Source organism: Oryza glaberrima, chromosome 3, assembly GCF_000147395.1.
Source record: "Oryza glaberrima chromosome 3, OglaRS2, whole genome shotgun sequence".
In the NCBI taxonomy this organism is placed as follows: domain Eukaryota; kingdom Viridiplantae; phylum Streptophyta; class Magnoliopsida; order Poales; family Poaceae; genus Oryza; species Oryza glaberrima.
Window position 1 is genome coordinate 24,211,867 of NC_068328.1, and position 14,735 is coordinate 24,226,601.

The 14,735-nt window shown below is 39.3% G+C and overlaps 2 protein-coding genes across 2 annotated transcripts; both read right to left on the reverse strand.

Moving 5' to 3' along the window:
• Nucleotides 1-349: 349 nt before the first annotated feature.
• LOC127768459 (uncharacterized) lies at nucleotides 350-1,300 on the reverse strand. Its single transcript, XM_052294039.1, has one exon. The coding sequence runs from the start codon at nucleotides 1,233-1,235 to the stop codon at nucleotides 510-512; it is 726 nt and encodes a 241-aa protein (XP_052149999.1). The 5' UTR covers nucleotides 1,236-1,300; the 3' UTR covers nucleotides 350-509.
• An 8,441-nt stretch (nucleotides 1,301-9,741) lies between these two features.
• Nucleotides 9,742-14,735, reverse strand: LOC127768649 (protein LOL3). Its single transcript, XM_052294271.1, has 7 exons — nucleotides 14,433-14,735; nucleotides 14,018-14,137; nucleotides 12,029-12,142; nucleotides 10,793-10,902; nucleotides 10,583-10,690; nucleotides 10,425-10,496; nucleotides 9,742-10,323 (listed from the first exon to the last, which is right to left on the reverse strand). The coding sequence occupies exons 2-7, from the start codon at nucleotides 14,133-14,135 to the stop codon at nucleotides 10,285-10,287; spliced, it is 561 nt and encodes a 186-aa protein (XP_052150231.1). The 5' UTR covers nucleotides 14,136-14,137; nucleotides 14,433-14,735; the 3' UTR covers nucleotides 9,742-10,284.

Below are 14,735 nucleotides of genomic sequence, written 5' to 3' on the forward strand. Positions count from 1 at the left end.
AAATTGAAATTTAATTTCAACTTAAATTTTGCCACGGAAAATGGCGAAATCACTAATTATTTGCCTGAATTTTTGTTCTGGGAGGTCTTCGAGGAAAAATCCAAAACCAAATCTGGAACTTTAGGATTCACCCCCGAAACAAATAAGCAAAATGCAAAACTCTGATTGACATGTGAGACAATCAAACGTCCAATCATAAAAGGACTAATATAATATAATACTCTGATTTCACCCCGTCTGTATTTTTAAGTTGGCATGGCTATTAAGAAAGTATGTGAGAATGATTGGAGAAGGTGTGTGATTGGTAGAAAAGAGAAAGTATGTGAGGAGAATGGTTGTGATTGGTTGAGATGAGGAGGTAGGTAAAAAATAGCTTCATTTTGGGACAAGGTACTGTGATAGAAATAGCTATATTTGAGTACGGAGGAAGTATAATGTAATATTTTACTCCTCACAATTTTTTTATTATTTCAACTTGATATATATGACAGATAGGATAAAGACATGGATTAGGTAGTGATGCAATTCACGAGAAGTTCCAGGGCAATCGACATGTAATGAGTAGCGGTCGCGCAGCCAGCAATCACCTTCTTCCCCACGGGCGACGAGGCGGGGCGGCCATGGCTTCCTTCCTCGTTAAACCAGTCCGTGCATGACACGCCACTATCCATCGCGGAGGTAAGCCACACATTCGCTCTCAACTTATCCGAGGCACGCTGCTCCTCGCTTCCTCTGCCGGACACGAGGAAGTCGATCCTAGCCAACGTCTCGTCGGCGAACATGTAAGTCGCGTCGAAGTCCCGCACACAGTCGGACAGCAGCATCACAAGCATGCGGCGCTCGGTGCCCACGTCGCCGGGGCCGGGCTTCAAGCCGCGGAGCTCGTCGAGGAGGCCCCCGTGTCGCTCGATAGCGATGGCCGCGCTAGCTCGAGCAACTTTTCCTTGGCTGCCATTGAAGGAGCTGGCGTACGGGAGGAGAATGTCGAAGCAGAGTTCCGGTAGTTCTGACTTCGAAGTGCAGGTCGCACGGAGGAACTCCTTTGCCGCGGCGGAGGAGGCCGGCGATAGAGCCGGTGCCGAAGATGGTGGTAGGTTGTTCGTAGCTAAGACGGTGGTTGTTGTGAAAGTGGCTAGGACAAGGAGAACGAGGAAGGAGAGTGCAAGCGATGGTGATGATGCCATTGTGAATATGGAAGATACTACCTTGGTTGAAACGAACTGTCCTAGGTCCATTGATCGATATGCTTGTATATGCACTACTATATTATATAATTATGTGTAGTGATGATACTCGCATTATTTATTGGGGAAGATTTGATGAGTTGATTGATTGATTCATTCAATGCGTTGATTTGCTGCCAGCAGATAAGTGCCACTATGCATTAATTCATTTCACAGCATTAATTGATTTGTTGGCAAGAGTTATTGCCAGGTGTTATTGTACATTGCCAGTTGTAGGTAGCTGGTAGTATTACTCATTGTATTAATTGAAAATTCCCTATATATTCTTGAAAGTTCACCTAATCATTTCTATGCCCCTGAATTTTGCTCATTCTCTTACATGCCCATGAATTTTAGTTTGGATCTTTTCCATGCCCTTTCCGCTAGTTGACTGTTAAATTCTTATGAAAAAGTCTGTTTTGCCTTTTGCTATGAAGAAACATAATAAACTAATGGAGTACATTGTTGGGTGGGACTATTACATTTATGAGTTTGTTATGCACCATATTATTTGTAACAAATTTACTTTTAGATATGATATAAATAGTTAATACTTATTTATTAGTTAATAAAAGTTTTTTTATATAGCATGTGTTTTTGATAGTAATACAACAAATTTGTTGTATAAGACAAATATATTTATATGCCACATAAACAACTTTTAATAACTAATAAATAAGTATTAATTTTTATGTCATATATAAAAGTATAATCACCGCAAATAATATGGTGCATAATTAACACATAAATATAATAGTCCCATCTAACAAATTTCTACGCTCCAGCGATACACTCTATTAATAATTTATATGTTTCTTCATAGGAAAGGGCAAAATAGGTTTTTTCGTAAGAATTTAACGGTCAACTAGCGGAAAGGGCACGGAAGATATCCAAACTAAAATTCATAGGTATGTAAGGGAATGAGCAAAATTCAAGGGCGTAGAAGGGATTAGATGAACTTTTAGGGGTACACAGAGAATTTTCTCTTCTATCTACCTCTATTTGCCCAGGCTTATGAGGAATATGTTCAGTTGGAAAATGAGTTTTCCCACCTTCATTTACAATCCACATTTGGTGATAGATAGAGTTTCATCTAGAACACATAATTGTATACTACCAAAAGATTTTATGAGCTCAATTTTCAGTCTCTCCAACCTCTAAGACCTTATAAGATTATATAAGATTTTATAACCTGCTAGGGAGCCCACCAAGCAGGACGGCCCATGAAGGCCATTCGCCTCTTATGGGCTGGGCCAGGGGCCCAAAGTTAGAATGGACATTGTATGCCCTTCTTAATGTCCTTATCATAAGGGTATCCATATAAATTACCCTGAACATATTAAACCCTAGACGGTATGAGCCTGTACTGAGAGCATAAATAGCCCCCTAGGGGCATGTAGTGGGGGATTCCCAGAAAATTTTATGAACTAATGCATTACTTAATGTTCAATCACTCCACTGAGAGAACCATGTCCTTCGATGTGAAGCTTTTGTCGTTTCAACAACAGCTGGCGCCGGCCATGGGGAACCCAAGGCGAAGCCACTGATGCCACCGAAGAAAACAATGAAAGAGAGAGTTGTGCCTAAGAGGAAAGAAGGCGAAGGCGAAGCGGATATGGCAGGCGAAGAGCCCACACGAGCCGAAGCAGGAGCTGAGCTGCAAGAAGGCACAGGCGGTAGAGAGCAAGCAGCAGCTTCGACCATCCAAGTCCGAACCACCCAAGCTTCGACTCAGGCGACGGCCTTCATCGTCCCTAGCATAGCTCAGGCGACGACCTCCATCGTCCCCGGCACGGCTCAAGCGATTGCCGAGGCTGAAGCAACGGCAACGCAAGGGGCCGAGATGGAAGCCATGCATCAGAACATGATACGGCTACAGGACACACTTAGTCAGATGCAAGAGCAACATCAAGTCTATGAGGCAGCCCTGCAAGCCAAGACAACCCTTTCGACTTCGGCGAGCCCCAATCCATCTTCAACACCCGCAACGGTGGCACAAGCGATTCAAGCTTCGACCGCGACAGCCCAAGCCAATCAGGCTTCGACTCCTCTGCTGCTCCTCTTCTGTAAATTCTACTTCTTCGTAAATAAACCTATATTATTATAAAAGTTATACTGCTCGGCAAATGCCAGAAAGTAATTCACCTAGAAAAAATGCTACTCTTGCTCATGACTATGTTAGACCTCATCATCAATATGCTTCATATGATCAATTCAACAGATTGTATATTTGTCTAATACACAATTAATGTGGTAACTAACATGATATTCCAATCTCGTTGTTAGTAAACTCCACATATGGACCAACCCGAATAGCAGCTCTACAAGCTGAGCTACTGTCCATCCTATGTGGTACAAAACAATAGAGTAAGGACAAAATCCAAATAAACTACCCTTCAAATGCAAGCCATGCCACTAAAAATTCCAGTACACCGGGACCCATATAGTTGGAAGAACACAAGCACTTCTCCGTCAGGAACCTATGACATATCTATCAGTGTTGCTAGAACTTGAGTGCTCAACAGACGGACTGCCGCTTTTTTTCTTCACTACTAACGTGTTCCCCGTCGATGCCACGTAACTTCACAGCTCCATCAATGCCACATCTGCTACTTCACTGCTCTGTTGCTTCTTCTGCCACTCCACACCGTTGGTCGTCTCGCCACCACTGCTATTGCTAGAGGGTTTTGGAGTGGGGGATTTGGGGTCAGGACAGTGTGTGGATTTGAACCAGTCCTAAACAAATACATGATGAACATGAGGGGTATTTTTGTCCTTTTGGCGCATTCATATCTCCATTCAGCAATGAAATGATAAAATAATGGTTGTGGTGCCCTCCAGCATATTACCAGATTTTTTGTGTCCTATAGTCATGTCACACTTTTACAGAATCCGATAGCAAATACCACAAACTTTGAGTGTCTAGCAAATTTTGCTAAACCAAAAAAGAAAGGTTGATTAGGCATAATCAACCTTACATGTCAAAATATAACATTGTTGATGAAACATCTGGATAAGTTCTACGATAAGAAGAACCTACCTTGGGTGGGCATGAATTGGATAAATATTATCAAGATACAAGCCTTCCACCACATGCTCATAACTGGAAAGGTTTGGAATGATATTTTTATATTGATACCCCTATTCAAAGCTGTCTCTGAAATTCAATTTGGGAGGGGGATACAACTTTATTTTTGGAAGATCAGTGCAACCGCAAGATCATGAAATCGCCCTTTCCCACCTTGTTCTCTTTTGTTAGAATGAAAGATATGTTAGTGATGTAATTCTAGCAGCAAGATAACATAGAGCAGCAATTTCATCTCCCTCTTTCTGTAAAAGCAATGCAAGAAATAGTCATTCCTCGATATTAACAGGTATGTCCCTGGCACATCCAAGATGAGCAACTGCACATGGATTCAAAATTGTATGTTTCAATCTATGGCAATGTATTATGATATGTTTAAGATCTCGTCACTACATTTGTTAACTTCTCTCTTTCTGCTCCACTGATTCGGCTAGAACAAGATTTATTTTCTCGGCTCCGACAAGTGTTCAATGATAATCATCACTGGCTTAAAGAATTGTACTTCATGATGATGATGTGAATGTGCGTTCCAAGCAAAAAGGATTCCATTTGTTCACTTAGTCGAAAAAAAAAACTGAATTGGGTTACTGGCAAGGCCAGTTGGAAAGTATGTATTAGATTGCTAGGGCTACTAGGGATTAGAGGAATAGCTACTAAAAGGCAATTTTGTTATGATACCACCTCTAGGGATAAGAGGAATAGCTACTAAAAGGCAATTTTGTTATGATGGTATAGCAACCACCACCTATACGCATTGTTCTTCTACTTAGTTATATCACCACTGCATATATAGGTGGGTAGGGTTCTTTGCCATAGCTTTAGTTGTCATTGGATGCAAACAACACATTCTCGTTTGATAGCGGAACATAGCTAAAGATAAAAGCATTAGATTGATGCTAGCTATTTAGACGTGGTTGGAGGGTCATTGGCTACGACGCAGTTCAAGAAGTAGTAATAGTAGAGACCCATCCGAATGTCTTGTAAACTATTTTCCATCGAGTGTAAAGTAGGTATAGCCCCGGTCTACTTTGCAATTTATTTATTACTCCCTCTATCCCAAATTATAAGGCATATATATTTTTTTACACGGTCTTCAATAACATAATTGGACCATTAATTTATTTCATGTTATATTCCCAACGAATATGAAATTAGCATCATATGAAAGTACTTTAAAATATGAATCTAGTGGTATAACATGTATAATGCTTAGCATACATATTGTTACTGTGACTATTAGTGAAAGATATTGAGTTTGATTTTCCTAAAAATAAGGGCGCCCTATCACTTGGGATGGAGGGAGTAGTATTTTTTTAAAAAAAATATGAGGCCACATTTTATATTAGCAACGACCCAATGATTCATACAGACGACCATGAATATATTGATTCATAGGACGTGTATGAATGCAGTGCCCGTGCCTGTGATCCAATCACTCCCATAGATGAAGTTATCAATTGTAAAATGTCATGCCTTAGTGACACTAATTATTCCATCGTAGCCCTGCCATTGCACCCAACTACTCATGTCGGCGTCCGCTTCGTGGTTATTATACTCAACATAATACGTTGTGCTGAGGCCAATTGATCCATTCCTTGGTAGATACTCGAGTGGGTTTATAATGCCATCCAGTTAGTTATCCACAAACATCACATGCAAGTATGTTTTCCAAGGATGACCGAGCGATGTCTTTGTGCAAGTGTTGCCAAGGCACATATCACCTATCAAAGTGCAAAACTGAAAGATAAATCTAGACTTCTTAGTTGCATCACTCCTTCCTTGAATTGCGATGATATTTTGCTACCCACGAAGAAAACGATGTGCAAACAAAGAGAGAAGTTTTGTAACACAGCAACTGCATCACCGACAATGAAGTTAATGGTTACAGAGATTCCTATGTTCCCTCTAGAGAACACTGGTACACAATGGAATGGTCTGATACTAACCGGAGTGCCATCGCCTGATGCTTGGCGGCACCTGCAGTGTTCTAGACTTTAGCACCGATATCATCACGCAGTAGTGTTAGTTGGTTGTAGGACAGATGTAAAGTATACCGAGCGCTGAGTGGCGATCTTGCCCCCACCCAACCCCTTCCTGGACCTAAGAAAAAAAATCATTAGTTTGACATAGGGGGCCATGGCCCCCTATCATCTTTTACATACTTAGTTCACTCGATCAGTAGACCCTACTTATTTTACTTCTTGCTTTCGCACTTGAGATATATCCCAGTAGACACGATTAACGAGGATTGGTGTACCTTGCAGCCAGGCCCGGCTCTGGGGCAGGGCAAAGAGGGCGACGGCCTAGGGCCCGTCCTGGCTAGGGGCCCATGCCTAAATATGTATGAGCCAAAGTGGTATTTAAGATTAGTGAATAATTCCTTATTATCTACTACTTCTGGTTATATACATGATACTGATTAGTGAATTAATAAAGATTATATGTTCAACAATCAAAATGTATGTATAGATAGATTCTTGTTGCCTTTATAATTTTAGGTGCTGAAAAGTTGTAATTTTACTCAAGAAGCATTTTTATGGTGCTAAGTAAATGGAAAAATAAACAAGATCAGTTTAAGTGTTGATATTTTTCTATTTCTAATAATATATATATGAAATGTTATCAATGTTCATTTCTCTGTATGATTAGATTTGAAAATACACTTTGAAAATGAAGGGGTTGTTCAGATTGTAGCCAAAATAAATCTTATCAAATTTTGGCATAATTTAGCAATATTGCCAAGTTTTGGCAGGATTTCTTATGTATTTACTAAAGTTTGGTATAAACCAAATGAATGCACGTCTTTTATAACTTTACCAAAAATTGATATTGTTTGAAATGACATCAATCTGAACAACCCTAAAAATTGTGAATATACATATAACACGTTTCTCTGTAGGGGAGAGAGGATTAAGGGTCATGTTTTCAAGTTTGCCCTAGGGCCCTCAAGATTGTAGAGCCGGCCCTGCTTGCAGCGTTGTTCTGTGGAGTCACCATGACCACTCCACCTGTTGTCGTGTAGTTTCCAATTTCGTCCTTAGCAACCACTGCGTTGATGAAAAGACCATCCTGTAGGGATTAAATCAGTTCGGATAGCTTCCAACATCCAGATGCAATTTTGGAAACAGATAGTCTCGGACGTAATTTTTAGATTGTACTGGATACTAAAACGAATATGTACTGGATACTAAAACGAATATGGTAAGACTAGTATCCGGCAGAAATAAAAAACTGTCGAAAACCTATCCAGAGTTTTTTTTTCGGATATCCACATGTAGATATCAATTCCTACAAAAAAAATGTATGTATACATAACTTTATCAAAGTCAAATGAAATAAACTTTGTAGTTGACAACTTTATCATTTGAGATCATTTATGGGTCTAAAAAATCATTACAAAAATCTCATATCTAATTTTACAAAATCTCTGACATATTATTCAGACGACCTCTGATGGATACGTGCTCTATATTAAAGTTGTAGAGCTTGACGGGATGTACTACTTTGTAGTTTATGATATTTTTATTTGAAATTATTTGAACCACATAAAAACATTATAAGTTTTGAAGAAAAAAAAGTGAGTACCATTTACAATCAAGATAAGCTTGATAAGTGAGAGGTAAGTATGCCATGCATGAAGGAATCTTGGGTTCAATTAAGGCAAAAGGAAGTAAAAATCATTTTCATGTGGGGTATCATAGGTAAACCATTGTGGAACCACTTATGAAAATTAATGATATAAAATTATTAAATGTTATATCTCTTTTGTTCATTCAGGAAGCTTAGTTTGAGGGAGATTTATATTCTAACAAGTATTTGTTACCAATGTTATATCTCATTTGTTGATCAGGATGCTCAGATTGAATTGATTTTATATTTTGACAAATATTCATTATCGAATTCGTCCTGTTTTATATTCACTTTGTATCTTTATTTGATAATATCCTATTGCCTTTTTTTTTATTCGGGGTTTTCGATTCAAAAAAAATGAAAAAGAATATGGTAGAGATATATAATTTTCGTCTGTTTCCAATCCATTTTCATCCCTACCACCCTGTAGTACGGAAGATGATGAATGGACAATTAACATGATTTGTGATGGGACTGTGGCGGGATAAACTTTTGTGCAAGAGTGAAGTACATGGACGGTCCCTAAACTTGTGCCGGTGTGTCATTTAGGTCCCTAAACTCCTAAAATACATTTTTAGGTCCCTGAACTTGGCATGTGTATCATATAGGTCCAAACGGGTTCTAACCCACTCCATGCGCTGATGTGGCAATGCCACGGTAACGCCTACGTGTTAGTGGAATCCACATGTCAAGCATATATAAAAATTAAAATTAAAAACCATATTTTGTCCTTTTAGGTAGACAAGGAAAAAAAAGGATAAATAGTCTAAGGTAGAGAGGAGAAAATATGTTTTTCTAATTATATTTTTTTATATGTGACTGACACGAAGGTCCAACTAACACGTATGCGCTACCGTGGCATGCCACATCAGCATATGGAAGGGATTTGAGCTCGTTTGGACCTACATGACATCCAAAACAAGTTTGAGGACCCCAAAATGCATTTTGAGAGTTTAGGGACCTAGATGACATACCCGCACAAGTTTAGGGACCGGTCATGCACTTCACTCTTTGTGCAAAGAAAAATAGACCAAGACTTATTGTGCTATTTTAATTTGACTGATATGATGGAGAGCATTGGCTATTCCACGATGGATTTCCTATATTTCCTAAATATGTTTTTCTAAGAATTTCTATGTTTTATTAGAGCGCCACATGGCAGCATATGAGCGTTTGTAGGACGCCACATGTCATCTTGGCTGTGTTCGGATTCAACGGATGGAAACTAATCACTCCCGCACGGAAAACGGAGCGGCCTATGAGCGTATGATTAATTAAGTATTAGCTAATTTTTTAAAAAAAGATTAATTTAATTTTTTAAAGCAACTTTCGTATAGAAACTTTTTTTAAAAAAAACGTACCGTTTACTAGTTTGAAAAGCGTGTGCGCGGAAAACGAGTGAGAGGGGTTAAGAACCTGGGATTGCAAACACGGTCTTTAGGAGTGCTTGTTGGAAGTTTGATGGAGTTTTAATAGATAATAAAAGATGTAGATAGACGATGGAAACACCAGCCTCCCCTCAAAATTCTACTGAAAGGACATTTGCTTGCTGAAAAGCAGCGCCGGACAGCCTTTTATCTTAAAAACTTCAGATCATTGCGAAGTTGAAAACTACTAAAATACACAAGTACATTAAATTAGTTTAAGAAATTACAATTTTAAACTCGGGAGTAATCTTTTAAGTAAATTTAAATAAACATTAATGCAAAACCGGATCCTATAGTTGCCGATTTAACTATTCTAATTTGGGTTTGTCTCCTAAATTCATGAACTTTGGTTTGTTCCAAAAATTGAGCATATGGCTACAGTAAGAAATTAAGTCCAATTTAAATTCGAATATCTGGCATAAATTACATGTACGCTGATCCTCCCATTTGGTCGTGAACATATCAGCCTCTACTGATAAATACTACACCTATATGGTACAGGAGTCCAATTATTTTCTTCCAAACACTTATTACAACCCCAAGCCCTATAAGCAACCGACTTCATACAAATTACACGTATTAACAATTTAACATGCTCCAGAATAACACATTTAGCAAGAGAAACACAAACTAAAAAATCAATCATGTTGCACGGTACGTATAACTACGTGACACTGCTTTGTCATTCCATCATTCTTCTATCACAATATAGTCTAATAGAGCTCATATACAAAGAAAAGAATCAACAGATACAAAATACAACTTTAGGCGTTCATGCTTTCCTTTGCAAGATTCCAAAAAACATTTGTATTTTTGTTCTTCAATGGTCAACCAAACACCAGTGTAATACATGGTATTCCCATCTTCACGTATTTAGTGGTACAAATCAAGGATGTAACAAGGTACAGACAATACGCTGCTATTTCCCAGTTGTAACTCCAACTACAACATTGCTAACCTGTGAAAGTGAAAAGTAAAAAGTTAGTAAAGCAAGCCAAAAGGAAGTTAAGCTATGAATACAGCTCAGTTTATTAGATTGAGACCAAAAGAAGGGCTTACCAGTTTACCCTTTTCATCAACAGTCATAGGGTTCTCGACAACAACGGTTACATTCTGGGGTCGAGATGTGGGCTGCCAGAAGGTAAAAATAGAATGAGATAAATAATTCTTAACATCTCAAGAACGATTTGTTACATAAAAATGCAGGGGTGACATACAGCTGAAGTTGGTGGGGGGGCATTATATGAAGATCCACTTGGGGGGGCATTATATGAAGATCCACTTGATGTAGGCATTGGAGATGGCGTGGGTGCCACAGTATTCATCTAAGATTGAGACCAGACAGTTAAAAATCAGGACATTTTATAATAGAGCATGAACTGTGCTTGCAGAAATATAGTCTAGAACGAGGCTATGCCTATACATACTCCGGTGTTTGTGATATAATGGCATATGGCACATTTGACAGAAGGTGCGCCATATGGATACATCAAAGTCGTCCGGCACTGGCCACAGCTCACATGTGCTATATTATTCACTGCATTGTGAACAAACATGAAACGATTACTAGAGTGTAGCAGTATTTACCACAAAAGGTGGTTACTAGCTATAGCCTGATAAGGAAAGTGTAAAACAAGAATATTTCAATTCAAGAAATACTATCATATCATCGTTACAGGTCACTGGAAGAAGGAGTACACCTTGGCAAACATTACAAATATTGTTTTTTATGAAAACATTAGTAAATATTTAACACAAAGATAGTAACAAACAAACTATTATCAGATAATAAAACAAGTAAACTATATTTCAATCCAAGAATATCAGCTCATAATGTATACTGAAGAGTCAGCTATCTATCAACTATCATACAGAAAATTTGTTCCCAAGGAAATCGCATTAGATATTGTTATGTTATGCATTGAGCAATTCATGAAAATGTAACTCGAAGCTTTTGGGGAAGAAGTGGGAACCAATTATACTTTTATAGTATGATCTAGGCTGACAATGTTGAGTTGTTTACTCTCAACAGAACATCCAACTACATTAATTTATTTCACTAACATGATATTCAGGTATTGAATTTAAAAACTTTGGGCATCCAACTACAAATTGGTTCTTTTTTATGTTCCATACAAATTATTTCAAATCTGATTGAAAGAAACTTAGATAAAATTATCTCACATTTCTGCTTCTATTAATCTCATTTCTACAGCAAAACATTTTTCCTTTGTTTTATAGCACAAAATTATATCAAATCTGATAAGCAAGAAATGCATTCGTATGTCAAGTTGCCAACACTTTATCGGTGACGATTTATGGCTATTTTGGTTAAACAGTAAGCTCCATGAACAACTAAATTGAACAGGAATTAAATGTAGATCGTTACATTGAACTCAAAACAAACAGGTTCAGAGAGTCTATATTATGTTGATTGCAATGTGGAAATACTACCATTCAAGTAGAGTGCTGGTTTTGCAATACTCAGTTCCATTTAGGCAAACCAACTGATTCACATCTATAGTTTGGTACATGATTCAAATATTTACCAACAATATAACCAAAAAAATCATGTTTCTCAGACAAGATAAAATGCAACAGTCAGAACCATTAAATTAATCTCAATCAGAAAAACAGGATAGAAAGAAGTAAAGTAGTAGTACCTGGTCTAACAAGATTGACTGTACTGCAACATGAACATCTCACAGTGTCCGCATTGCGAGTATACATCAGCAATGTTCGGCAACCACCACATATTAGATGAGCCATTTCCATTACTGCATTAGAAAGTTACATAACTTATATAAGTGCATTGACGTATTTATGAATTAGCAAACACTCTGAATCAATTTGCAGCAATTTAACCTCAGAAGAGTACCTCTTTGGGAACTTTCAAAAAGGAGGTAAGAAGGAGAGAGATAATTGGGAATAGAGTTTTAGAAAGCATCAACCTAACCCACTACACTCCCACAGTCCCACTTCTCCCCCTAGCTAATTTATCACCTCTAGTGCTGTGTAGACCTGCCTAAAAAAAACACAGAATGGTGTTCTAAAAGCAGATTCATAACTCTCCACTCTCGTACCGTGCGTAATTAGTAATTATGGCGATGGTCACTGCCTGTCACCCAGAAGTGCCCAGTGCCTTGGTAACCAACCATCAATATAACTGGCCCTATGCAGGCCACATGGCTATAGAAGATATGCGTGGTGAAAAAAGATGGAAGACAAACGCAAACAAAATATGATAATTTTTGTACACACACGATCGTATTTGAACACACTTTTTTGGGTGCACATAATAAACTATTTTTGCGCAGATTATTTTGATGGTCTTCTAAATTGTACAAGTCCAAATTCCAAACTGGGTATAACTGAATCGTGTTTAATTGAAACCTTCCCAGATAAGATGGGGCTTAAGAATGAAGCTTCCCACAAGGCAGCAAGAACATTCTCACAGTGTTTAAACCACTTTATAGATTCTTGTGCTTTTTGTACCAAGAAAGAAGGTTGTTATTTTAGGTTCTCTTCTTCAGATAAAAGGCATTGTGGTTGCCTGCCTTGTAAGTTCAGACGAAGAGCAAGAAGGTAACCAAGGGATCAAGTCATGTTGATGTAGAGCATGGTTGGTGAAGAAGTGGAACGACATGCTTATATTTTCTCATAAGCAAACCAGCATGCAGGGTGCAGAGAAATAGCAATGTCTTAAGGATATAGAGATGAAGTGGTTGGAATGTTAGAAATGGCAGATTGTGTAAAAGAACAAAAGACAATATCTAGACAGATGGCACAGCAGAATGGCATGTTTGGGAGTTCACGTAGTTTTGGTGCAAAGAGCATTTATAATCATGGTATTTGTACATGGAAAACCACATAAACAGTAGGATCCTTGTCAATCAGATATCGGAAAACAAAAATCATGTCCGCGTCACTCAGCTGCATGGGATATCTAATCAAGGTTTTATAAATTGGTAAGCCTCCAACCTGTAACCGGCCTAAGTAATTTAGCTATAAGAAATTAAAAGGACTAGTATTAATTAGAATTTTGAACATAAAAGTTTCAATGTAAAGTATGCCAAATGGTTATTTCTAAAAGAGAGCTGCAATTCCTAATCCTTATCCTCAAGAATATTTATGCCATGTGCGTACAAAAAAGACACAGACATAGGTAGTAATATTTAATGAGATTAGTACATGATTATACACATGTTAGTTGTTAGATAGACATAGTGACATACTACTACAACTATATGTAGTAATGGCAAATATGGTCCGATTCTATTAATAGTATTAATGTATTATCACTCCTTGGTATACGGAGTAGAGAAATATGAAAATGAGGAAGTTATTTTTTTCCCTCTATATATCTATGTTTCTTGCAAGAGGCAATGACTATATTTAATTGATCAAAACTTTTTTTTTCATTTCAAGCACAAATGGCAGTGCTACATAACATTGAACCATCATACTATTGAAATGAGATGAGCTGGAAAGCCATTGACCAATACAGGAAGCAGATACTAAGACTAGGCTAGCTAAAGCTTGAACAGAAGAGGGGGGGACTTCTTTGACCACACAGACTTGAATGAGAGAGAGGATGAAATTAAACGCTATGAGATGAAAGTATGATTAAACCATTGTGGAGAATCCCATACCTGGGGCAGGGGGCGGCACGGTGGTGATGGCCTGGCAGAGCGCGCAGCACACGCTGGGCGCCCCGCTCGGGTACCGCAGCACGCTCCGGCAGCCATGGCACACGATCTGGCTCTGCATACCTGCAACCCAAACACGAGAAAGTGGGATGAGCCACGAGCAAAGAGTACCCAGTCCACCCCAGCGCGAGCGCCAGCATAACCCACAGCAAATCCGCTCGATCGATCGCCCTCCCGAAGACGAAGAGAAGCTAAGATCGATTCGCACCGATCGATCGATCGATCGACCAATCAGCATGTCACACACCTACCACACCCCTACCCTACCCCTACCCCTACTCCACCAGTAAGCAAAACGCTCGCCCACGCGCGGATCTGAGATCGCGAAGCAACGTAGAGCAACGGGATGCGTCCTTACCCGGCGCAGCAGCAGCAGCAGCAGGAAGGAGACGAGACCACCGCAGCGTAGACCACCCACCCCTCGCCTGCAGTGAGTGGTGGTGGTGGTGGCTCCAGGGAAGGGAAGCGCGCCAACTGCGCGGCGATCGACCGAGCACCAGCAACAGGGCGGCGGCTCCTCTCGCCGGCGACGACGACGAGGAGGAGGAATCGCGAGGAGGGTGGGGTTGGGGAGGAGGACGACGAGGCGGCTGGTTTTGGATTGGATTTATTTGGGGGGAGACAGAGACAACGCGGGGAAGGAAGGAAATGGAAGAGAGGG